This window comes from Nyctibius grandis, chromosome 11 (assembly GCF_013368605.1).
Source record: "Nyctibius grandis isolate bNycGra1 chromosome 11, bNycGra1.pri, whole genome shotgun sequence".
NCBI classification, from domain to species: Eukaryota; Metazoa; Chordata; class Aves; order Nyctibiiformes; family Nyctibiidae; genus Nyctibius; species Nyctibius grandis.
This window is the reverse complement of record NC_090668.1, coordinates 1,695,684-1,721,533: the sequence shown is the minus strand read 5'-3', so window position 1 is coordinate 1,721,533 and position 25,850 is coordinate 1,695,684. Positions and strand designations below refer to the sequence as shown.

General features: G+C 49.1%; 1 protein-coding gene across 6 annotated transcripts in view; it reads right to left on the bottom strand.

Annotated features, from left to right (window-relative positions):
* The window catches only part of LOC137668696 (cyclic AMP-dependent transcription factor ATF-7), a 78,361-nt gene that overhangs the window by 42,071 nt on the left and 10,440 nt on the right, over nucleotides 1-25,850 (bottom strand). For 3 of the 6 annotated variants that reach the window (XM_068410432.1, XM_068410431.1, XM_068410433.1), the window contains one exon: nucleotides 11,426-11,494. In XM_068410432.1, the coding sequence (XP_068266533.1) occupies nucleotides 11,426-11,473 (48 nt within the window). In that variant the 5' untranslated portion in view covers nucleotides 11,474-11,494. Of the gene's footprint in view, nucleotides 1-11,425; nucleotides 11,495-12,925; nucleotides 12,989-18,558; nucleotides 18,587-22,135; nucleotides 22,162-25,850 lie in introns of those variants that run through there. The other 3 variants (XM_068410436.1, XM_068410435.1, XM_068410434.1) reach the window with 3 other exon arrangements.

The following is a 25,850-nucleotide window of genomic DNA, read 5'->3' as shown; positions in this document are numbered from 1 at the left end:
CGTGATATAGAAACAACGAGGACACGGCTCAGTAAAAACCAAAATCAAAACAGAAATTTAAATCATTAGAAATTTGGCAGCATCTGAGAAACTCCAGCCCCGGTTCGATGGGCTTTGCTGGCCCATGAGATGGGCGCGGGGGCTCGGCAAAGGGTTAAAACCCCCTTTGAAGCAGCGAGTCCCCAGTAAAGCAGCCAGCAAATCCTGCATCCCCAGGCGTGGTGCAGAGGCTGCTTTTCAAGCAGGGGATGTTCTCCTACGTGGACATCCCGAGTAATTATTGCTGCTGACTTGCCTCCCTGCTGCCTTCGAGCACCCGGCGTCACCCAGCCCAAATAAAGGGGGGCTGCTAGCCAGGATAGCTCATATTTATGTATATATGTAGATATACGAGTATATAACTATTTATATAGGAATATTTCCTGGCGTGCGCGCTCTCTGTATGTATATTTTTATAGTTGCTGAGTCTGCAAGTCACCCCTCGAAAAGCAGATGCCTTAAGAGCCCAGCTTTCCCTGGAAACAAGGCTCGACGCCCCGCAGCACTGCTCAGCCTGCAACGAGGAAGGCGAAATGAAATTTTAAGCAGCTCCAAAGAAAATCGCCCCGCTGCCTCCCAGCTCTCAGCCCCCGTCCCCTTCGCATGCGAGACCAGAAAATCCTTCCCCAGCCGTAGGTGTGTTTGTGATGGGATTTGTGAGCGGTTGGAGGAATCCTTTGGGACAAGAGGTGCTCCAAAAGGGCGATTAGATCCATTACGGGCTATTCTATTGCCACGTGAAATAGGTTTACTGGTTGTGTGCCGCTTCATATACCCCATTTTTACACCAAAATGAACAAATATGCTAATGAAGGGACGGGAGAGCGTGCCCGAGCCGACGCTTTGCAGCACGGCTCGTCCTCCGATCGCGTTTTCTTTGACGAGCCCTGCATTAAAGCCGGCTCCTGCATATTTTAAGGCTTTATTAGATATTCTGCAGCATCTCTAAGATGATAGAGAGGAAAACCACGCCGCTATTCCTTCAAATCCAGAGGTGCTATTTCTTCATTTTAATTGCTGCAGCAGCCAATATGGCTAAGAAACCCTAACGAGGGCTTTAACTCTAGACCAGGCATTCACCCAAAGAGAAATCTCAAAGCTCTTGCCAAACCTCGCTGCCTCTCCAGAGCCAGAAACCAAAGTCACAGCCCAGACGTTTCCTAGGAAAATCCGAATTAAAAAGGAACTAATGTGGGTTGAAGTTACCCATCTCCTCTATGTACATATTAAACCCATTTGTGCTGGTAAGCAATTACTTCACAGACAAAAAAAACCCCCACAGATCTATTTCATCAACCAGATCTGAGAGGTTTCTAGTGAAAGATGTCTTATCAACCACGTCCCCTTCCAGAGACCTTTTCCCAGTCAAATTCTAGCGCTGCACACGCAGTACCCACAGGAGGAGGACACCACAACAGCCTAAAATACATATAATAACAGTTTCCAGATAAATTTTGCTGCCATGGCTGCCCTTTAACACAGCCCCCTCCCCAGAACAGCCTCGGGGGTGGCTGTCCCAGCTTGCGGCTGTCCCCGTGTAGGAGGGAGAAGCTGCTCTCACACACGCAGCCCTTCACACGTGGCTGCAGAAGGGAGAGCAACTCCCACGAGGAAGGAGAGGGAGGGCAAGCAACGCCTGTAGCATCGCAGAGTTTCACCTACAAACGTGCCCCATTTCCATGTTACGTCGCTTTCTACTTCGCATCATCTTTTGATGAAGGCTTTAAAAATAAACCCTATATAAACCACATCACCCCAGATTAAGGTGAAGATCTCACGGGTCTCTGCCTCCTGCTATCAGCATCCCTGATAAAGGGTGTCCTGAGAGGGGGTTCGGCAGCAGGGTTAAAGCCTTATTGACCTGCAAAAGACCAGCAGAGAGCAAGAAAGGCAGCAGGAAAATGGAGAGGACACCACTTGGTAACTGGGAACTCTCCCACTGCTGGTTCCTGCCAGTGTTGCAACAACCCCAGCACTGCAGCAACCACCCAGGGGTTATTTTTAACCAGCAGCATTTCACGTGGGGATGGTGGAGCGGGGGGAAAGAAAGGCAGCGAAATAGAGGAATTAGCAAGCGCAGGGATGAAAACCAAGCCCCGCGCTGGGTGGGGTGGGACAGCTGCGCCGTGGCACCAGGCCAGCGCCCAGCGCCAATAAAAAGGGCAGCGGGGAGGGCTGCAGCGGGAGCTGCCACACCGAGCGCAGCCCTCGGGAGGGGGGAGAAGCCTGAGCAAAGCCCTGGCAAAAGAAAAGCCTTTTTGCTGCGCAAGGACGGCTCATCCCATCGCCGCTCTCCGGATCCACCCTGGCTGCGCGGTCCCCAAAGCGCCCTAAAGGCTGTCCCAGCATGTGCTGAGCGCACCAAAGCAGCTAAAAGCACAACTCCTAATTAATACCTAATCAACCAGAGGGGATGCAAACACGTTTTGCCTGCGAAGAACGAACCGCCGGTGTTCGACGTTATTAAAAGTCGAGTCTTTGGCCGAGGCTTACGCAGCAGCTTCTTCCCAGAGCAGCAGGATCTGGGCGCGAGGTCCAGCGAGTCCTTTTGGTGTCCAGGCTTTTATTTAGAAAAGGGGAATTTGGAAAGTTCCCCAACCCCATTTCCATTTGACAGACAAGTGTCTGTGTCGGGTTCACACGTGCTTCAAATGCAAAGCAGAGCCGGCGTCCTCCGAACTGGCACTGAATCCCAGCCGTAGGAATGATAAAAGATTTTTAACTTCCAGGAAATGCTGCTATTAAATAATATTTAAGTCTTAATTATATTTTAAACCAGCCATTTGATATATAAAAAAAAAGAAGTTCTATTATAGTGCTTTTGTAGTTAAAGGTCTGTCAACATTTCCATTTTAAACCTTCATTTCTAGGGGGTTTATAATTTGGTCATAAAAATTCATTCTAGACTGGAACTTGGCATACAGGGGCTCAGCCTAGGAGCAATATTTTTTATTATCCAATTTGGTTTAAATTGGTTTGGCCGTTTTTAAGTTATAGGAGTGTAAAAAATAAAACGTTTACTGGTTTCAGATGCCTTCTCAAGCTTATTATTATTCAAAATTAGCTTTCCCCCTCCCCACCTCCAAAAATACCTTCAGCAAGAGGTGGGAGATATCGTTTTGCTCTGCTGATGACACAATTCAAATTAATTCGCTTCTTTTGATGCTAACAACCTCAGGAGTTACTACAACCAACCACTCCTTTTACGCGGACCCGTTACATACTGGAAACGCTGGGAGATTTGTGTAGCATCTGCCATTTTGTACTCGATGTACAGGTAGTGCAGCTGGAAAGGCTTTAATTTGAAATAAATAATTAACTCTGGAAACCTGCGCTCCTGTAAAATAAGAGAAGACCTTTACCCAAGATGTTTCTCCGTAGGATTTTATTTCAGCTGCTGCAGCTTCAAATAAAAAGCCGCAGATGTGAGGCAAAGCAGGCGTGTGCAGCCAGGGATTCCTCGCCACAGAGCTTCAGACCTTTCCTTCCAGTTAAAAACCAGAAAAGAAACTCTAGTTTATGGCTCAGCTCTTCAAATCACTTGGGTGCAGTAGGGACACAACATCTACGTGACTCTGCATGCTAACTGCAGACAAGGGGTATCTGTGCCCAAGCAGAACAAAAAGCTCGGAGAAGGATTTTATTCTCGCTCCCATCATTAACATCCACGTTTTTTTGTTTTAATATTTGACTGGGAGAGGGGGGGCATCAGCCACAGCTCGACCCCAACGAGGAGCGACCTTTTGGAAGGCTTTGTACCATCTGGGGCCACCTACAAGGGCTTGGAGGTGGAACTGGTTCCAGTGCGATCCAGCCCTTTGCTTGGGTCCCCCATGACACACAACATCCAGCCCCACGGTATCGCGGTGTCCGGGTCACCTGGGGGCCCCTGGAGCTGAGACCTGATGTCAGTCGTGCCACGTAACCCTGGAAGGGGCAGTGGCAAGTCCCGCTCTCACCAGCCCTGCCCAGCTTTGGCGACTGGCATTAGCCGCCCCGCTCACAGAAGCCATTCTCCTGATTAACAAGGCTCAGATTTCCAAAGACATAACGGCTCCCACCTCGTTAAATCAGTGGGCGTCAGGAGCCTGAATTCTTCAGGAAAAACACCCCGCGCCCGTGTCCAAGTCCAGGCCCACTCAGCTCCCGTGCCAGGACAGTAACAGTTTCTACTGGAGGACAGGGTGTCATAACTCTGCTTAATAACCATTTAAATTCCTGTTTGCTCTAACAGCAGGCAGCCAATTGGGCTGAAGTTTCTCAAAGATTCGATTTTAACTCTCTGAATTCCTCATGCAGTTTGTCTGGCTTCCCTTCATACGCTTCGGGAACCAAGTCCCAAGAGACAGACCCCAAGGAGGCTGTTAAATCACTGCACAAGTATTTCTTTCTGTACGTGCTCATATTCAAACCAAATCTACCCCTGCCCTGCACACGCGTGGTCCTGGCAGCAAGCACTGCCAGGGCTGAGACATCCCTTTGTGTCTTCTCCTGGGAGTAAAGGTGGCTCCTGGCAGCAGAGACAGGGATTATTTTCTTACCTTTTGCTTCACGCCGTAAGTGGAAGGAGAGAAGGATGGTGACAACCTTTGAAATTACACCAAAAGATGCTTTGTTGGAAAGCGAACGGGCACAGGCACTTCACAGAATCCCAGAATCAATGAGGTTGGAAGAGCCCTCTGGGATCATCGAGTCCAACCATGGCCCTGACACCACCATGGCAACTAGACCAGGGCACTAAGTGCCATGGCCAGTCTTGTCTTAAACCCCTCCAGAGATGGTGACTCCACCACCTCCCTGGGCAGCCCCTTCCAGTGGCTAATGACCCTTGCTGAGAAGAAATGCTTGGAAAGGAGCTTTGGGTTGGGAAGGACCTTTAAGACCATCAAGGCCAACCATTAACCCAACACCTCCAAGGCCACCACTAACCATGTCCCTCAGCACCACATCTACACGGCTTTTGAATCCCCCCAGAGATGGTGACTCCACCACTGCCCTGGGCAGCCCCTTCCAATGGCTAATGACCCTTGCTGAGAAGAAATGCTTCCTCATGTCCAACCTGAACCTCCCCTGGCGAAGCTTGCCCAGAGGAACTTGCTTCCTCTCACCTTTGGGCTGCTCTACACACCTGTCTACTTGCTTCACTATATTATTCTGCCTCTTTTAATCACAAAAAAGCTCGTCTGGAACCATCTGCTTCCACCGAGGACACTCAGCCACTGACAGACCTGCAGAGACAGGGACAAGACTCATTCCTTGTACTGGTGGAACTGGTCCCTACCTGAAACTGGGATGAAGATACACTGGTACAAATCGTAGCTCAGGCTGCGACAGCGACAACTCCATGGCTGGAAACCCCAGGACAAACCTCTGCGGGGCCAAGGCACTGGGCCACTCAGTTTGAACCATGACAAGGAGAGCTCACCGCTTCGTGGAAAGAGGAGAGGGCCATTTTTTCCTCTCTACACCAGGACTCATAACAGGAATAATCTATATTCGTTTGGATTATACAAGCTACAAAACACACCTTAGCTTCAGTTCCACGTTTAACCAATCGCAGGAGCCATTTGTTGCCTCGTATATTACAAAGCAATAGAGATTTAAGGGATAATGGTCATGGCGGCAGAGTATACAAAGCAATAAACTGCTTTTGAGGTTGGTTAAATGCCAAGTGATGCTGAGGCCTCAATGCCATAAACATTATTTCTATTATATGACAAGATAAGAGGATACAATAAACCACAAAGAAGAAAAATCATTTTCTGGCCTCGTGAAAGTTCTGGGCTTCGCGTTTCTCGGACACTGCACGAGCATCACCTCAGTGGCGAGGGTTTAAGGGGAATAAATTGTTAAATTAAGGGTGGGTTTAAAAAGCAAACGACTGTTTGAGGAAATGGCCTGTATAACTGTAGCGCTGGAATTAGGACCCGAGTGATGATTTGTGTCACTGATAAAAAGTGAAATGGTGTGGAGGGGGGAGGCAGGGGCTGGGGAAAGTCTTGCTCCCAGCAGAATCTATTCAATATTACGGCCCCTCTGTTAGTTTGGGCAACAGGAGTGGACAAAACAGTTTTATTAATAAAAATTCCTCCTTATCTATTTATTTATTAATAAAAGTTCCTCTGTTATGACACTTCATAAAGGCTCAAGCATCCAGCGCTCCCGAAGTCTTCAGGAGAGGAGCAGAAGAGGCACGGCCGTTGGAGAGGCACCTCCATCCACCAACCTCCGCTTCACGCCACCAGCTCGCCTGCCCCCACCAGCCATCAGGCACCCCGAGGAGGGTTTAATGGCACCCTGAGAAGGGTTTAATGCAGTTTTATAAGGGAAATGCAGTTTTATAAGGGAGGATATAGAGCCAGACAGAATCACACAGAATCAACCAGGTTGGAAGAGCCCTCTGGGATCATCGAGTCCAACCGTTGCCCTGACACCACCATGGCAACTAGACCAGGGCACTAAGTGCCATGGCCAGTCTTGTCTTAAACCCCTCCAGAGATGGGGACTCCACCACCTCCCTGGGCAGCCCCTTCCAGTGGCTAATGACCCTTGCTGAGGAGAAATGCTTCCTGATGTCCAACCTGACCCTCCCCTGGCGAAGCAACGTCATTGAGCAACGTCCCTCTGCCACCGCTCATGGCAAGGAAGCAGCACCAGAGCATCCCGAGCCCTCGCCTCCCTCCCAGCCCGTTGCTCTAGCTGCCTTAAGACAGGACGGCCGAAGTTTTAATTACCTTGCGTTAATGAGTCAGAGCTGTCTCATTATGCAGCCTTAGTTAATACCTTTCGACTTTAATGGCACCGCTAAAGTTTACAGCTAACACTTGGCTGCGCTAAGGCTGCCTTTCATCACTCGGTACGTTTTAAATGGGATTAGAAGATTTTAATAACGATTAGCAGCACACGCCACCCCCAGATTAGTTTCACTTAACAGATTCAACGAAAGCCTTACTTGAGGCATCGCTCTACGTCTTCTGCAGACGTTTTGGAGGCAGGGGCCTGCCTCTACCTCCCTCCTCGCCTTCGGACGAGGGTGGCACAGCACGGGGTGGGTCACGTCCCTGCTGCAGAATAGCTCTTCTGGGGGTCAGGGGGAAGGGGGTCAGGGAAAAACGTGTCACCTGTCCTCTTAGAGAAGAAACCAGATCGATGACCTTGAGAAGAATCTTTTTTAAAAGCAGTATCTGCGGCACATTTAGAAGTCAGCTGTGTCACAGCAGACTCACTGTTGGGAAGCGCTCGCGTACAGCCTCCAAAAATAACAGCCATTAAAGACCTAGCAACCAAAACATGTTTACACACTGCCTGAAAGCCCACTAGCTGCGATGATATGGGGGGTACAGCAAGATCTGCTCAGCTATTTGCGGTGGCATTTCCCTCTTCCCCCTCCTCACTTCCCTGAAAAATCAGCTTTAACAGTCTGCATAGAGACAGGGAAGGAAAAGGAGGAAAAAAAGGTATATGGAATAAAAAATGAGGCTGGTACCAGCTACAGAGGGAAAGCAGCAGCTAATGGTTCAAAGAAATTACACCAGGAAGCAAAAGAATTTTTGTTTTTCTTTAGTTTAAAGGGAGAAAATCACCACTGGCTTCACAGGAATTGTCTCCAGTCTGCTGTTCAAATCAGCTTGGCTCTGCTCTCCCTTCTCCCCTGACCTGCCATGCTCCCGCACGTCTCCACGCAGCGTTTGCAAGAGGCACATCACTAATTTTAGCGAGCGGAAAAGGCCTGGGTGGTTTGTCCCCGTGCCCGCTGCCCCAGCTGATCACCAAAGCCAGAAGCTCATCCCAGTCTCCTCAGGACCAAAGCAGCCTGTTCCTGTGGGAGCAGCCCACCAAAACCAGAGTGAACCCCTCAAATAGGGGGATACCAAAAAAGCAGGAATCTGCAGGGATAAAAAAAACACATCAATGGATCAAAGGTTTAGAAATGAGGAAAGGAACAGAGATGCTGGAGCCACAATGGTGGAAGGACACAGTGAGCCAGGTGTTACCCCAAAGCGTTGACCCTGATAACCAAAGAGTGACACCAACACCCTCCCATTCAACTGGCTTTTTTCCTAAGCAAAATACACTCAAAGAATCAGAAAAACACTTAAAGAATCAGAAAATAAAGGCTGAATCCTGCAAGGAAGCCTCCCTTCTCCAGTGCCAGCCACGGTCTGGCTTGGTTTTGAGCTGGGAAAAAGCATCACATTTGTGTCCTGGGGTGAAAAAAATCAGATTACCTTCCCAAAAGCTCAAAACTCTGGATCAAACAGACTCTGGTGGGAGTCGTAGGCACTCAGCACCTGGGGGAAGGTCGGGATGTTTCTGTAGCAGAGCACAGAGCTGACTGCCCCTCTTTGTCCTCTGTGTTTGAAGACAAGGGTCTTAATCTTTAGGAAGGAGGGAATGAAGTGAGATAGGTGCAGCCACCTCTGCCCCTTATTAAGGCTTCACTTTAACCCGAGTCCACACAAAGAAGCCATTTCTGATGGGATGATCCACGGCGGCTTGTCAAGGGTCAGGGTTTAGTGCCAAAAGGCAGCACAAGCTGCTGGGGAAACAAGGCAGCACGTGCTTCAGAGGTCGAGCCCTGCAGGCAGCTGCTGGCCACCATCAGCCCCCCAACTTCAAATTCGTGTTTATTTTTAATATTCAAAGCTACCCTGTCCAGCTCATCGCAACGATTCGATTTTACTCCACTTGCCCCAAAAAGCACAGCTCAAACATTAATTTTAGCTGATGATCCTTTCAGGATGGTCTGTACGGCTCTCGGGTACCACTGCGCTGCCACAGCACTACTGCTGCGTGTTAGGGGTGAGCACAGGGTTTGTAAAGGCTCTTAAAAACCTGCAACGTGATGCTGATGGACAGAATAGAGGACAAAAAAAATGCACGTAAGACACTAGGACTTACAGGGAGAGGCTCGGAAATCCACGTATTTAGTTAGTCCCAAAGGACTGTTAAGGGATGACTTGATCAGCCAGCAAACACCTACAGACAGCAGAGATTTGATAGGAAGGATCTTCTGTCAAACAAACAAAAATTAACAAGATCCACAGCCTGGAAGCCGCAGCCGAGCAGGTTTAGACTGGAAATAAGGCATAATTTTTCCCTACCAGCAAGAGCAATTAACTATTAGAACAACTTAACCAAGGGCGGTGGTGAATTTTCCGTCACTGGAAATATTTTAAATCAAGCTTGGATCATCATTATTTAATACATGCTCTGGTTTGAACAGGTATTGAAGGACGTTCTAGGAAACTGTGCACGAGGTCAGGTTAGATCACCATGAATCATAGCGGTATGAATTACCCGGATTCTAACATTTCAATATTAACATGAAGAATTGTCAGAATTACCCATAAGCAGCAGTCTGGAACAGCGAAAGGAGGAAGCAACCACCTTTATATGTCATTTGTGGGAGATTGTGGGAGATTAAATTTAAATACATTGTTGTTTGCCTTAATTGCTTGTTTGAATCTGATTTTAAGGTTGTATGATTGAAGTCCTCACATCATTAAGTGCTCAAATACAGCTAATACATTTTATAAATGACTTGCACAATTTCACAGGCAAAGAAGTTCAAGATAAAAAGCAGCCTACAAGAAAAAAAAGAAAAAAAAGGAAAAAAGGAGGAAGATCACCTGCAAGTGGATAGAAAATGCTCCAGATGAGACTAGTGCTGCAATGACCAGAGCTGCCAAGTCCTAACTGTGTCTTTTTAAAGAGCCCCAGTCCCTAAGAGTTACCAGATGAGATTTTTTTGACCCATTTCTACGCTATAAAAATAAGTGCATCACAGAATTCACACGCAGTCTCAGAGGACGTGCCCTGGGGATGCAGAATTATCTTTAATTCCAATTGAGAGACCCACAAAAGGCATTAAAATATTAAACACACTGAAGAACTGGGGGGGAACACGGGGACAAGGGGAGTACCCTGGGATCGGTTAGAGCTCCCAAATGCGTCACAGCCGTAATAGTTTGGCAACCCGACATCCCACGGTGGCAGCCAGGAAAACAAAGTGTGTGCACATCACTTAATATCTAATTAAAAGCCACAATTTCCCCCCCGCCCCCTTTCTCGACAAAAGCCTTTTTAGCATTTCGAGGTTAAAACGCATCAGAACAGACAAACCCAACGCTCCCTGGGCTCTGCACGGGGTTGTGCTTCCACAGAAGCCTCAGTTTCTAATATCTCCCATTAAAATAGTCCCAGCAGTAATTGCACAATCCCCCCCTCCCAGTTCCTCCCATCGATACGGCGTGGGAGCCGCCCAGCTGAACCACTGAGCACCAGGGAAGACCTTAAGCTTGGCTTTGGGAAAGAACTGGCTCTATTGCAAACCCAAACCCAACGCAACAGGAAGGTGCCTCTGAGAAAGGTCGTAGGGCTGAGAAGGGGACACGACTCACAGAATCACACAGAATCCCAGAATCAGTGAGGTTGGAAGAGCCCTCTGGGATCATCGAGTCCAACCATGGCCCTGACACCACCACGGCAACTAGACCAGGGCACTAAGTGCCATGGCCAGTCTTGTCTTAAACCCCTCCAGAGATGGTGACTCCACCACCTCCCTGGGCAGCCCCTTCCAATGGCTAATGACCCTTGCTGAGAAGAAATGCTTCCTGATGGCCAACGTGACCCTCCCCTGGCCAAGCTTGAGGTTGTGTCCTCTTGTCCTGTCGCTGGTTGCCTGGGAGAAGAGGCCGACTCCCACCCCGCTACACCCTCCCCTCAGGTAGTTGTAGACTGCACTAAGGTCACCTCTGAGCCTCCTCTTCTCCAGGCTAAACCCCCCCAGCTCCCTCAGAGGTCAGACCCTCCAGCCCCTTCACCATTCAAAGCAACAATCGTTTGCCCTAGGAAAGCCAGCAGAAGTTTTGCAAGGCCACAGCCAACCCTCCCGTGCCGTCTGCGGAGGAAAAAATCCACAATTGGTCTTGTTTTTTTTTTTTTTGCCAGCCCAAAATAGCCTGTGGCAGTTTGGGGTTCACGTAACACAAACCATCAACTGTCACATTCTCAGCTGCTTTACAGAATATGCGACAGCAGCTAACTCATCCCGACGGGGAAGGAATGTCTGTCCTTTGGTTAAACAGCCTTGAAAGAAGATGAGCAGCGTTATCAGAAGACATTAAGAGGAGCTCAGCGTGTTTTCTGGGGGTCTCACGGAAAACACCAGCAGAATAACAAACACGCCACAAAGCCCGGCAGATTTCATTACTTTGGAGTGCCTGCACTCGCTCATAACCTGGATTTACACACTGCAAATCCTCTGATCTGATTACCTCCAGTGATCACGTAAAACACCGGCTTTAAACTCTTTGCCTCAGTGATAAAACAGCCACTTTGATTCACAACGACACATTCACAATAAAGTATACTGTAAACGTACCTGTCCGCAGCCGGGGGCATTGCACACAAACGGCCTGTCGTCTCCCATATTTCATGCAGCCGAGCTAAGCTGAGGAGAAAGGAGAGAAGAGGAAATTGTTAAATAAGCTAAAAAAAATTTAAAATATCAAGAGCAGAAGCTGCCCTTTTGCAGGGCTGTAATTAATCAAGGCCGCGCTCGCAGGGAAGGAGGATCTCTTTGTGCCCTAGACACGGTCAGGGAAGAGAAATTAATCCAACCCGAGTTTAAATAAGACTTCAGAGGGCCCAGGTGATTTTTCACGTATGGATAGGAAGCGCATCGCAGCTAGAAGGGCTCGTTGGGAACCGTGAGACAGCGTGGGCCAGGGGGTAGGGAAGGAGCAGGAGTTCTCCACGCCCGGGCTCCCCACCACGGCCCACCACCAAGTCCCTGAAGGGCCAAGCAACTTTCTGCATCTCAGTGTCACCACCTGCAAGATGGGGACAAGAGGACACGGCCTCAAGCTTGGCCAGGGGAGGGTCAGGTTGGACGTTAGGAAGCATTTCTTCTCAGAAAGGGTCATTAGCCATTGGAAGGTGCTGCCCAGGGAGGTGGTGGAGTCACCATCTCTGGAGGGATTCAAAAGCTGTGTAGATGTGGTGCTGAGGGACATGGGTTAGTGGTGGCCTCGGCAGTGTTGGGTTAACAGTTGGCCTTGATGGTCTTAAAGGTCCTTCCCAATCAAAAGCTCCTTTCCAAGCATTTCTTCTCAGCAAGGGTCATTAGACACTGGAAGGGGCTACCCAGGGAGGTGGTGGAGTCACCATCTCTGGAGGGGTTTAAGACAAGACTGAACATGGCACTTAGTGCCCTGGTCTAGTTGCCATGGTGGTGTCAGGGCCATGGTTGGACTCGATGAGCCCAGAGGGCTCTTCCAACCTCATTGATTCTGGGGACAACACTTATCCCTTGCAAAGAACCGCCTGGCATGGGAAAAACCTACGAAACATCCCCCAGATGGAGGGTGTCGAGGAAGGGCACAGCCCGCTTCACCCTGAGTATGTACAGTAGAAAGCACAGACACAGCAAAGACAGTGACAATCTACAGGAGGGGGGGTAAAAAAAGCAAGAAGCGATCAAATAAATCCAAGTCCTCTCTACGTACAAGTTATATTTTCAATGGGAGAGAACTAAAATTTGTCATTTAATTAATTAAGGGATTATAGGAGTGGTGCTCCGTTTTACAAGGCAATAATCTGGCTCCCTAGTGGGTAAACTACAAGGCTGATGGCAGGGGTAGTTTATCACAGATTATAGCCAAGGATAACAAAACACTCAGTCCTATTACGCGACGAGTGAAGCTATTCTTATTAATAAAAAATAAGAGTAAATAAAGTAACCCCCCCCCCACCTCAAATTCAAGAAATAATGGTCCCCTCCACCCACTGATATTTTTATAGCAGGATTTTAAAAAGCTATAATAAAGCAAATGCTATCTCTTCAGGGGGTTTACTGCACAAACATGTTCTGGCTGCTCACGTTGCTTCCAGCATCTCTTCCTCCAAGTTCGGCGCTTGGCTTCAGCGACGCACGTCAGCTCGCTCGAGCCAAGAGCAGAAATGAAACCAGAACGCGGCCAAAACGCCTTCACGAAGACACAGGCTCTTTTCTGCCTTTCTCCCCGTTAATCCACGCACGCACACACACACGGAGCGGCAGCGAGAGGGTGGGGAGACTTATTTTTAGGAGCTCTATGAGAAAGAGCTCCAAGAATGCGACTTAGCAGCGGAGGGGGAACGCGTGTGCTACAGAAAACAGTCCCTGTTGAAAAGACACAGAAAATAGTTATTGTTTAACACTAAAAAAAGGTTATTTTTCAATTACCGTGTGCCAGGGCAGCGTGCAGCTAAAATGGGTGGCTACAAAAGGTGGAATTTCCCTCCTCGAGCGCTGGCTCGGCCGCAGCACACGACAGCAACAAGCATAAGCTGTGAGAAAGGAGCTGCCAGTCCTTCTCCCACAAAAAGAGGAGAGATGGCCACACCACCAGACTATGTTTGGATTTATTAAGCAAAACTCCAGGGCCTACGAAAACACGAACTCACAAAGGATAAATAGGCCTTGTACAAATGGAACAGGCGAGCAGCCAAAACGCTCCCTAGCATAGGACAAGCGTAATAATAAAGGCAATAAAGTCGGCCAGGAACGTCCACCCACCGCAGCAGCCCCCCAGAAGAGCCCCCAGAAGTGACGTGGGGCTTGCAGATCTGGAGGGCGACGTGGCAGGAGATGACAGCAGCTCCGTGTCACCCTGGTGAAGGCCACCCTTGAGGTGACGTGGGTGCAGATGACAGCAAGATGAGTCTGAACGAGGACACGTTAAGAAGACAGGACTCTTCGTACCATCCTTCTGAACTTCTACCAAAGCTCCAGGGAATGCAAGAAACCAAAATACTGGCCCACTGCTCCTGTCTGCTAAACAAACGGGGATCTCACCTCCATCCACAACCACCTGATCCTCCTCCAAGAGGAAGCTCCTCCAGGCCCTGAAGCAGCTGACTTACACGCATCTGCTGCACCCCAACAGTGGTTGTCTGTCCACTGTCACGACCTGCTCTGAAGGCACAGAGAAACCCAGGCTTCCTCAGGAAGTTTTAACATGCAAAAGCAGCCGCTAGCAAGGAGGGATGAAGAGGTCAAACCTTCTCGTAATACCAAACCACTGCTCAGATCAGCTCCCTGACGCTGCAAAGAAGAGAAGCACAAAACTGATTAAAGTTTTTATCACCAGCACTTGAGGTCCAAAAATATCGCGCCTAAACCTTCCAGTGAGCTGCACAAAAAGCTACAGCCTTGAATAAGTCAAGAGACAGTGCTTAGTCCTTCATCACCCACTCCTAGCAGAGGGCAGCCCAATTACTACTCTTTCTGTAAGGAAATAACAAGAGAAAACAGATCAGACACAAAGAAAACATCAACTCGATGACTGCAAGAGTTATTTCACCATCACCTGTGCAGCACGGTGACAGGTAAGACTGTGGTACCAGGACACAGACCAAATAAAAGTCAACAATTGGTGTCTTGGGCAGCCTGAATGTTGTTTTTCCACCTCCCAACAGTCAGACTCTGACTACTCTCACTTTGTGCCTGTCTTCCTTGCCCAGAAGAGACAAGGATCTGTCCCACAGCTCCCAGCACGGCCAAGGCTCCCCGGAGCTGCAGTCTGCGTTGTCTGTCAAACTGAAGGTAGAACCAAGGTTTGTGAGTTCCAGATTTCTTCATCCCTACTTAGTCAATGATTTGCACAGGCTTTGACCTGTGCAACCTCCCTGCCTGAAGGGAGGTTGTAGTGAAGTGGGAATCGGGCTCTTCTCCCAGGCAACCAGCGACAGGACAAGAGGACACAGCCTCAAGCCTGGCCAGGGGAGGGTCAGGTTGGACATCAGGAAGTATTTCTTCTCAGCAAGGGTCATGAGACACTGGAAGGGGCTGCCCAGGGAGGTGGGGGAGTCACCATCTCTGGAGGGGTTTAAGACAAGACTGGACATGGCACTTAGTGCCCTGGTCTAGTTGCCATGGTGGTGTCAGGGCCATGGTTGGACTCAATGATCCCAGAGGGCTCTCCCAACCTGGTTGATTCTGTGATTCTGTGACACAGTGGTTACGTGCCTACAAAGCGAGGGGCACAACTTTGCACTTGTGGGGGCTCACAGATTCATGCTTGAACAGCACTTTGATGGTGTAAATAGCACCAGGAAGGACCATAGTTGGAGCTGGCAAGCTAAACACGTGGCCAGAGGAGAGCCTGAGTGCTCCTCTCAGAGTCCTCACGGCCAGGTATGCTGGTGGTCTACAAAGGGAGCCTGGGGCATCACTTTTAGAGTTTGTTCTCAAACTAATCCCAAAAATCAGCAGTCCTCTGCCAGTGCAGCACCACATTCAGCTCAGCTCCAAGTCAAGAGCTACGGTACCAAGACAGCAGCGAAGTCACCAGACTTTAAAGGACAGTTGTAATGCCCCTGGCTGTCAAAGTCAGGCTGGTGTTGGAAGTGGTTGAAGACTCTTTAAATCACCGCCGGTTGCGTGGGATGAGGTTGGGGATGTGTTTATTTCATCAACAAACAAATCTTATTGTTAAACATGCAGCATAATTATCATGGAGGGAGACTGCTGTATTTCCCAGGGCAGCCAACCCTCTGCTTTTTTAATTAACGCAGGTCAGAGCTCTGTCCTTACCGCTGTCACTTAAGCAACCTGCTGCCTTCGCTGACACGAAGAACTTCTCTCCACCTCGTATTTATGCATATAAAAGCTATTTGAGAAATTAAAGAAATGGATCAGCTGTCACTCCCAGGGCTTTGATAACACTAACTGAAACGAGCAGGAAAACAGAACAAAACGCCACTGGCATTTCAGGCTGCCTGCCAGCTACCTCTGAGAGCGGAACAAGCAGCTCTATTAAAAAAATCGGGACCAACACGCTGCAAAAAACCTCAGTTTACTTGATCTTGCAAAGTGTCAGGAGGATTCACTCATTCTTTAAAGAAAGATTGAGCTGCTCGTTCACCACCGAATATGACTGGTATGTACATACATGTGCTCAGATTTATATCACATTTAGCCAGGATAAATTGCTTCAATAAATTCTATTCTTAAGAACAGGCAGAATAAGCAGATGATTGGATACCGGGAACACATTCTCATTCCTCTTCCTGCAGCCGCGGGACAGTATTTCACTGGTTTGATGATTTTTAGCATGTTGGAAACAGCAAGGGGAAGCGAAGAAATGCAGACAGATTACTGAAGCGTGCTTCAGAGTTCTGTCAGCGCAGACCTGACAAGCAGCTGCTGTCTCACAGAAAACCAAAAAGACATTTTCAACCAAATCAGGCGGCTCTCCCCCAGCCTCTCTGTGTTTTTCTCTCCCTCTTGCCTTATTAACTCATGCAAATAACCTATAGGCTGGCTGTAAAAAGAAGTAAACTCAAAGCCACGCTTCCCAGCAGTCTGGAGTGTGTGTTGTGCTGATAATCAGGCACCCCTCGGAGTTGGCACAGGGTGTTTAAGAGTACGAATTTTCTGAAGACTAGTTGGTATAAAGAAGTGCTCTCGACGGGAGCAACCCCTCTGGAGCACGCACAGCGGGAGGAAAACAGAATAAACATGAGCTTTGCATCCAAGAGCGCGTCTGCTCTGCAGTGGGTATCATTCCCACCTTCAACCACATCTTTTAACTCCTCACCAGAGCAACTGCAGCATCGCAAGGGGATGTTTGCAAAGCCGGCCAAGCGTAGCTGGCCTACCTGAAGGGAGGGTGTAGTGGGGTGGGAGTCGGCCTCTTCTCCCAGGCAACCAGCGACAGGACAAGAGGACACAGCCTCAAGCTTGGCCAGGCGAGGGTCAGGTTGGACATGAGGAAGCATTTCTTCTCAGCAAGGGTCATTAGACACTGGAAGGGGCTGCCCAGGGAGGTGGTGGAGTCACCATCTCTGGAGGGGTTTAAGACAAGACTGGACATGGCACTTAGTGCCCTGGTCTAGTTGCCATGGTGGTGTCAGGGCCATGGTTGGACTCGATGAGCCCAGAGGGCTCTTCCAACCTCACTGATTCTGGGATTCTGCAGCCAGGACAACGGCCACACTTCATCACTTCTCCAGCGCCGCTTATCCCAGAGCAACGATGGCTTTTTCTTGAAGTTAATCTCTTCTCGATTTGTTGGGGACATCGCCTCTTCCTACTTCTGGCATGGAGATAAACGAGAAATATTATGTGGAGTGGTTCAGTGCATGCCAGGATGCCGGGCTGACATCGAGCTGACACGGGAGGCATGTGTTCTGATAGCATCCATGAGAGGAGAGGCCCTTTTTTTAAAGGAAAAAGTCATCGAGTCACAGCTAAAGTGTAATAAAGTGAAATATTTCACTGTGTGTGCTATGAGGCAGCATGTTTTAAATGTCCATTAACAAGAGAGCATTTGGGGCAGCCCGAGGCCTTACTGATAGCAAAGGGCTTCTATGAAGTTCAGAAGAACTACAAGACATTGTTTTGGAGATGATTATCGGTCTGATGAAGAAAGAATTGGAGACAATCTACTTTACTTTGAGACTTTGGAAAATCTGAGTCAAGTGAACGTGGCGGTACAGAGGCCACATCAATTTTGTGTGCAATACACCAAGCGTGCTGCAGATTGCTTAATAAATAATTCAGTCAGCAGACCCACCTGAAACTTGCTGGAAGAATTCCCTTGTGAAGAGTCAAGAGAATTAAAAAAGAAAACCCTCAAACAAATCAAAATATCAAATTAGCGCCTGCAGAACTCAAACCATACGAAATCCCCTTAGAACCACGGAGGCTCATAAATGGAAAATCTATCACGGGCTGAACCTGGGCACAAGAGCTTGCTCTCAGCGATGGAGAAGGTGGCAATTCGCCCCTATAACGGACATTAGGAGACCTACAGGCTTTGATATGGCTGCACCGAAGAGGAGACTGCTTTCCACTTCTGAATGTTTTGTCCCTCAAAGTTTACACAGAATCCCAGAATTAATGAGGTTGGAAGAGACCTTTGGGATCATCGAGTCCAACCATGGCCCTGACACCACCATGGCAACTAGACCAGGGCACTAAGTGCCATGGCCAGTCTTGTCTTAAACCCCTCCAGAGATGGTGACTCCACCACCTCCCTGGGCAGCCCCTTCCAATGGCTAATGACCCTTGCTGAGAAGAAATGCTTCCTAATGGCCAACCTGACCCCAACAGAAGAAGGTCTTCTTCACGTTTCAGAATAGAAACCTATTACCTTAGCTCAAATATATTTACTACCATGTTGTAACTAACCTGTTTGCAACGCCTGGTGTCGACAGGACCCCCTGTAATCCAAGGCAGCCGTGAGGATCCCTAACCTAGGCAAGCCCCTGCAAAGGGAAGGCAGACAGGTGGAAGCGAAGAGTTTTGCCTGCAGCACCGGTGCCAGCACAGGGGGAGGTTACACACCGCGATGTTCGCTGTGCCTCCTTCTACAACGATGGAAAGAGAAGAGAAGGGGCTTCCCAAAGAGCTGTGTAAGGCCACAGGCGGAGCTGGACAAGCCTTTGCCAATTTTATGATGGCAAAGCACACTGTAACTCGGAGGAGATGCACAAACTCCCCCACTACCACCATTTTCCACGTACTTTTCAAACGGGTGCTTTGGAAGTTGCTTTGCTCTTATTCCTCCTTATGACTTTTCACAGAAGTCTGTCAGGAAACAAGAGAGTGCCAAGGAGTTGCTGGGATAGGAAGCAGGAATGGGGTCCAGTCTAGGACAAAAGGTATCATTTTAAACTTGGCAATGAACCACAATCTAAGTGTGAAGCTCTAGAGAGGTTAAAAGCGATGCCCAGGTTCGCATATAGATAGGATAATGGTATCTTTAAAATTAAAATATGTAGTTTACTCATCTAAACAGGCTCTTGGTACTTGCAAGAGCTGGAGGAGAAAAGGCTGCAGGTGCCCAACGGAGCTGAAACCTCCCCTTCCCATCCAAACGGACTGAACTGCCCATCAGATCCTCTGTTTATGATGAAGAACTTGACTGGACGGTGGTCTGGGGACAAGCTGCTTTTGCTTACCTCAATAATCAACATTTCCACTTATTTAAAAAGTTTAATTCCTCCTGCAGGTATTAAAGCCAGCCCATATGCTACTTTCCCACTGGTATATCAGTCCATAAACTGAAGTGGTCCCAAAGCATGTTAACTAGCCCATTAAGAAAAAACTAAGCCCGTTATCCTAGTCTAGACAGACACCTAGGGGTAATATTTTAACTCCCTTAAGCAGAATTAGACATATTACATGCCTCAACAACAGCAATGAAAGACCAGCCTTCCTGAAAAGGATTTCCCCCAGGACGCGTGTTGGCACCTCATGGAACCCATTTGAAAAACTTCCACTTGGAAACAGTTTAGGAAAAGACACGAGAAGCAGGATGACAAGTTTTCCAAAGCACATTTGGCATTTAGGGATCCTTTCATCCAAGATGCTCTGCAGCCTTCCATATGTCCTGCTTTAGCGTTACAAAGAGGTTCCGAGGGACGCCCGTAGCCACAGGACAAGTCATGGGTTTGGTTGGCAGCGTTAGCCCTATGCTACAGAAAGTGTCACAGTAAAGATAATTAAGATAATTAGGATAAGTAAAGATAATTAAAGAGTTTTAATACTGTTACCCACAAACACACTCGCAGCCGTGCCTGTTACTACAAATATCCCACACCCTCGTGGTAAGTCCACTCGATTGCCCTAATACGCGTCAGGATCCAGGTAGGAGCAGTGTGGGGGTTTTGTGTTCGTGCAACTTTTACAGACCTGTTCCAGCTGAATTACTGACAAGTGGCTGAGGGCTGGAAAGAGTCTCAAGACAAGATTTGTAAATCTGAGTCACACCTCTCCTGCTTTGCAAAAGTCACGAGCGACCGTACTCGGTCCCTCTGTACTCGGCGCTGGAGAGGCCGCACCTTGAATCCTGTGTCCAGTTCTGGGCCCCGCACTGCAAGAGAGACGTTGAGGTGTTGGAGCGAGTGCAGAGGAGGGCGACCAAGGTGGGGAAGGGTCTGGAGGGTCTGACCTGCGAGGAACGGCTGAGGGAGCTGGGGGTGTTTAGCCTGGAGAAGAGGAGGCTCAGAGGTGACCTTAGTGCAGTCTACAACTACCTGAAGGGAGGGTGGAGCGGGGTGGGAGTCGGCCTCTTCTCCCAGGCAACCAGCGACAGGACAAGAGGACACAGCCTCAAGCTTGGCCAGGGGAGGGTCAGGTTGGACATGAGGAAGCATTTCTTCTCAGCAAGGGTCATTAGCCACTGGAAGGGGCTGCCCAGGGATGTGGTGGAGTCACCATCTCTGGAGGGGTTTAAGACAAGACTGGACATGGCACTTAGTGCCCTGGTCTAGTTGCCATGGTGGTGTCAGGGCCATGGTTGGACTCGATGAGCCCAAGAGGGTTCTTCCAACCTCAGTGATTCTGTGATCATGCCACCAGAGACAAGGAGATCTGATGTTGCCGGGTCTCTTACCCTCCTACATCCAGCTGCCTCCAAAGATGGCCTGACATCTCCTGCACTCAGTACTGGGACCCTTTTATAGCTCCCACCAAACTGGAAAGCTTTTTTTTTCCTGGATCACCTCAAATTCCCACAAAAAAAGAAGAAAAACAAACCACCAAACCCTCTTTCTTAAATCTCAGGGGTAAGATGGAAGAAACTCCCACGTCACTAACTCTGTTGAACGTCTGGGGATAGAGTTGGTACGAAAAATGCTCTAAAAATAAGGCTCTATTGTTGTACTCGCATGTGACTATTGTTATTGCAGGAATGCTTCTGCCCAACACTTGCATCTGTGCCTTGCAAGACAAGCTGAAATACTTCATATCCCAACAAACGCTTGGGTGCAAGCAAGAAATTGTTCTGCTCCCAGTTTGCCAGCACAGCTCCTCTCTCCAGCACAGGATACCAGTACAAGCACATTTATGGTTTATTCCCATAAATCATAAGGATAAAGTTTACATTAATATGACCACAAAATTAAAGCTAGAGGTTGCACCAACTATGAAACAAAACCAAAAGAGCTGCAGAGCAACCTCCTAAAAATAGGCTTAAAGGAGAAGAGAAAACAAAAGCAAACTGCACGCTCTGCTGACAGAAGTCTCTCTCTGCTAAGATTTACTCGCTTAGGAAGACCTTAGTGAAGAATGAGCTGCAAAATGACTTAGAAGAGGGAAAATTGCCCGAGAGAGGGACATGGAGGGAAAGGACATACCTGGGGAACTGACTGTAAGTTGAGAGAAGCTCATCAGTGAAAGGTGCAACGCAGAAACAAAAGGGCTGTTAGTTCCCAGCAGAGGAACAGACGCCTGCAGGTACAATCCCAGAATCAATGAGGTTCGAAGAGCCCTCTGGGACCATCGAGTCCAACCATAGCCCTGACACCACCATGGCAACTAGACCAGGGCACTAAGTGCCATGGCCAGTCTTGCCTTAAACCCCTCCAGAGATGGTGACTCCACCACCTCCCTGGGCAGCCCCTTCCAATGGCTAATGACCCTTGCTGAGAAGAAATGCTTCCTCATGTCCAACCTGACCCTCCCCTGGCCAAGCTTGAGGCTGTGTCCTCTTGTCCTGGCGCTGGTTGCCTGGGAGAAGAGGCCGACTCCCACCCCGCTACAACCTCCCTTCAGGTAGTTGTAGACTGCACTAAGGTCACCTCTGAGCCTCCTCTTCTCCAGGCTAAACACCCCCCTGCTCCCTCAGCCGTTCCTCATAGGTCAGACCCTCCAGACCCTTCCCCACCTTGGTCACCCTCCTCTGCACTCGCTCCAACACCTCAACATCTTTCTTGAAGTGCGGGGCCCAGAACGATCAAGCCTTCCTCACTCTAGATTCTGTCTGTGTGTGAGTTTATCTACAGTTATATTTCAGATTGCAGTAAAAAGCTTCAGTCTCCCATCGCGTTCTCCTACCCATCACGTTCTCCTACCCCTCAGATCTGCAGCCTCCAAAAGAACAAACAACTGCTTGAGCGCTGCACTGCGAAAAGGCACAATTTAGGGAATTTCAGCATCAGTTTTAAAAGTCTGCCAAGAGTTACGGCAACGATGGAAGGAGAGGTGGCGAGGAAAAGCAGACAAATCACCCAGGACAACTGCATGGGTGCCTCGGTGTCAGGATGAGCGCCGACACTGCGGTGACCGCAGCACCCAGCGCCCCAAAAAGGCTCTTACCAGGGGCTCTAGGACGAGGGAGTTCATCCGAGACGGGTGATGCCATCTGCAAGCAAAAAGAGGATACCCAGATGGTTCGGTGCGACTGCCCTGTCCTGTATCACAGAATCACAGAATGGTTAAGGGTTGGAAGGGACCTCTGGAGATCACCCAGCCCAACCCCTGCCCAAGCAGGGTCATCCAGAGCACGTTGCACAGGGTGGCGTCCAGACGGGGTTTGAACATCTCCAGAGAAGGAGACTCCACAACCTCCCTGGGCAGCCTGTGCCAGGGCTCTGGCACCCTCCAAGTCAAGAAGTTCCTCCTCATATTCAGATGGAACTTCCCATGTTTCAGCTTCTATCACTGCAGGACACATGCTGGCACCGAGATGAGAACTGTTTTACTCTCCCAAATGAAAATGCACCCTTCACAGTCAGATGGAGAACCCATCACAGGCACCAGCCTCAGGCATGCAGGAACAAGTCCCAGCAAAGGTGCAGCTGAAGGTAAGAGGTCTTTCTACCAACAGGCAACACCAAAAACCTGTTGGCAATTGTCCCAGGCTATTAAAGAGGGCAAAGAGTTTTCAAGAAGGGTGGAAGACCCAGGCAGGGCTGTGACTTTTATAGGAAAATTAGAGTACTTAGCTGACAGCAGGAGCAAAGAGAGAACTGGATCAGAAACAGTGTTTTTATGATAATCCCCATATTTCCCCCCAAAAAAGAGGAAGAAGTCTGCCCATAGAAGGTTCAGTCACCTGGAATTATTGCGAGGTGCATCTATGGCAGGCGAAGCTGGTTTTCTCCTTGATCAACTCACCGTGCTCCTCGCTACTCTTCTACTTTTGTCACGCCAGTTTAATGCAAAAGGTAAAACAAGAGCTAGGAGTTAACTTTTTATGAGACTGAGCTACATGGGATTAATTCTCAGAGACTAATGAGTCGCAAGGCCATCCCAGCTCAATTTGGGTAACTTTGTTGAGACCTGGGAGCCATGCCAAGAGCATTAACAACCCGAGCCGCAATACAAACAAGCCTATTCAAACACAAATGGTGCTCAAGACACTAGACCAAGCCCCAAGGACAGGCAGTACAACCGCTACAGGGAAGAAGAGATAAAACCATAATAAACTAGATTATTATAGATGGCTGCACAGACTCTGTGCTGGAGCATACATCTTGCTACGGGAGAATATACAAGATCGCAGGCAGGCTCGAGACAGAATCCGTAATTGCCACTGGGAGCTGGGACTGGAAGAGAGGTTGGCTGCAATCAAAAACTAAACTGCTTTTTGGTGAGTGCGAGGGAAGGAAAGGCAGACTAAGATGGCCATTTCTCCCCCAAAAGAGAAGGAAGTACAAGGCACTGCCCCAAGCTCTCAAAAATAGTAAGAGATTTCCCACTAAAATGCAAGGAAGGAAATATGTTGCTTTGAGACCGTTCCAGGAAAGGCTCTTTATTATTTTTCTAAGTGCGGTCATTAACAGCTCTCTGCCTCGAGCTTCCTGACCATCGGAATGAACATTCAGCACACGGTGCCCTGAATAGGTTGGGATCAGCCGGGTCACAGAGGCAGCTGCACCCAGAAAACGCACAGAGGGGAACCCAGTCCTTCCACAGCACTCGGCGGGGGTTTGGCGTCGGCATTCCCCACGCTACCCTGGAGTAACGTACAACACCGCGGTGATGATTCCGAGCACCATCCTCCTTTGTGAAGCGGGGTAAAAAGGAACAGGTCAAGTTCTTCCTTAAAAAAAAAACAAGAAAACGAGCCACTTGAACATTTAGGCTTCCTAGTTGCAGGGGCAGCTCCACAAGACAGAATCCCAGAATCAATGAGGTTGGAAGAGCCCTCTGGGCTCATCGAGTCCAACCATGGCCCTGACACCACCATGGCAACTAGACCAGGGCACTAAGTGCCATGGCCAGTCTTGTCTTAAACCCCTCCAGAGATGGGGACTCCACCACCTCCCTGGGCAGCCCCTTCCAGTGGCTAATGACCCTTGCTGAGAAGAAATGCTTCCTCATGTCCAACCTGACCCTCCCCTGGCCAAGCTTGAGGCTGTGTCCTCTTGTCCTGTCGCTGGTTGCCTGGGAGAAGAGGCCGACTCCCACTCCACTACACCCTCCCTTCAGGTAGTTGTAGACTGCACTAAGGTCACCTCTGAGCCTCCTCTTCTCCAGGCTAAACACTCCCAGCTCCCTCAGCCGTTCCTCGCAGGTCACAGGCAATGACCCTCAAGACACAGGGCCAGGAGCCCAACCTGCCCTTAGGTGCTTTGTAAAGTCAATTTGGCACCTAATTTCCACTGGTGGCTCTCAACCTAAATTAGCTGCCTGCAGGGACTTAGGAAAAGAGCTTGTTCTCCACCTTTGGGTGCCCAGGTCTCTGACTATTTATCACCAGCTATTGAACACCCAAAGACATTGCGAAATATTTTTCAGTTTTACAGGGAGAGGCCACCACCGAGCTTAGTGAAAACACGCAGGCTGCTGCTAGTCCCAGGCTTTTGACTTTAAAGTTATTCTGGGGTGTGAGGGAAGGAGGGAGAATGTTTGCTTTGTAACCAACAAGCTACAAGAGCGCTTAAAATTGTCATCTGGGAAAGAAGGCCAAAAGCCGACGCTATAAAATCTGCTTTAGAGGCAGAACACCCTTATGCTTTATAAGCTTGATAAAGCAAACCCAACTGTACAAACTGGAACATTGGCAAGGAACTCGCTGGAAGTAAATCTCCACCAGACACACAGTATTTAACAAGTCATTACGCGTTAACCTACAGCACAGGGTGAAAGCAAAGTCCAACTGACTGTACCTTTCTGGGTGTTCAGCGCTGCTCTCGAGCTTGTAGAGGATCCCCTGTCCACAAGTGCATCCCCAAATAGTTGGGACACAGAATCACAGAATCAACCAGGTTGGAAGAGCCCTCTGGGATCATCGAGTCCAACCATGGCCCTGACACCACCATGGCAACTAGACCAGGGCACTAAGGGCCATGGCCAGTCTTGTCTTAAACCCCTCCAGAGATGGGGACTCCACCACCTCCCTGGGCAGCCCCTTCCAATGGCTAATGACCCTTGCTGAAAAGAAATTCTTCCTAATGTCCAACCTGACCCTCCCCTGGCCAATCTTGAGGCTGTGTCCTCTTGTCCTATCCCTAGCTGCCTGGGAGAAGAGAGACACCATCACCTTGACAGCATGAAAGACACAACTACACCCTTACGTCTCGCTTGCAAGTGCCTTACAACAACCCTGGGGCTTCACCACCCCAGCGAGCTGCAGTTGCTGCTATCAGAAGGAGGACTTTTCCTACCAGGCGTGACATTTGGCCCTAAAGTGACTGAAAAAGCAGCTCTCCTCAGCTCACACGGCAGCAAATTAACAGCTCGGTTGCAAAGAGTATTTCCAGGTGCTTCGGGAAAAGGGTCAAACCTCACACGAAGCACCAGCCACGAACAAGAGCCGCTCTCCTCCTCTCCGTGCGTGAGCAACGGGACGGGGAGGCATTGTCAGCGTCCTGTCAAACGTAAAACAAACTCCGGCGAAAGGAATAACATGGGCCCCAAACCAGCACATCAGCCGTGAGAGACTTAGTGAGACCAGAAAAGCCTTTCCCCTGCACTTAGAGCAACAAACCCCCTTGGCCCAGAGCGCCAGGCAGCCAGAAGGCTTTTCCCAGCCCAGCTTCCACCAGTCCTCCCAACTCCACAACTCACCCTGTTTATTACCCTC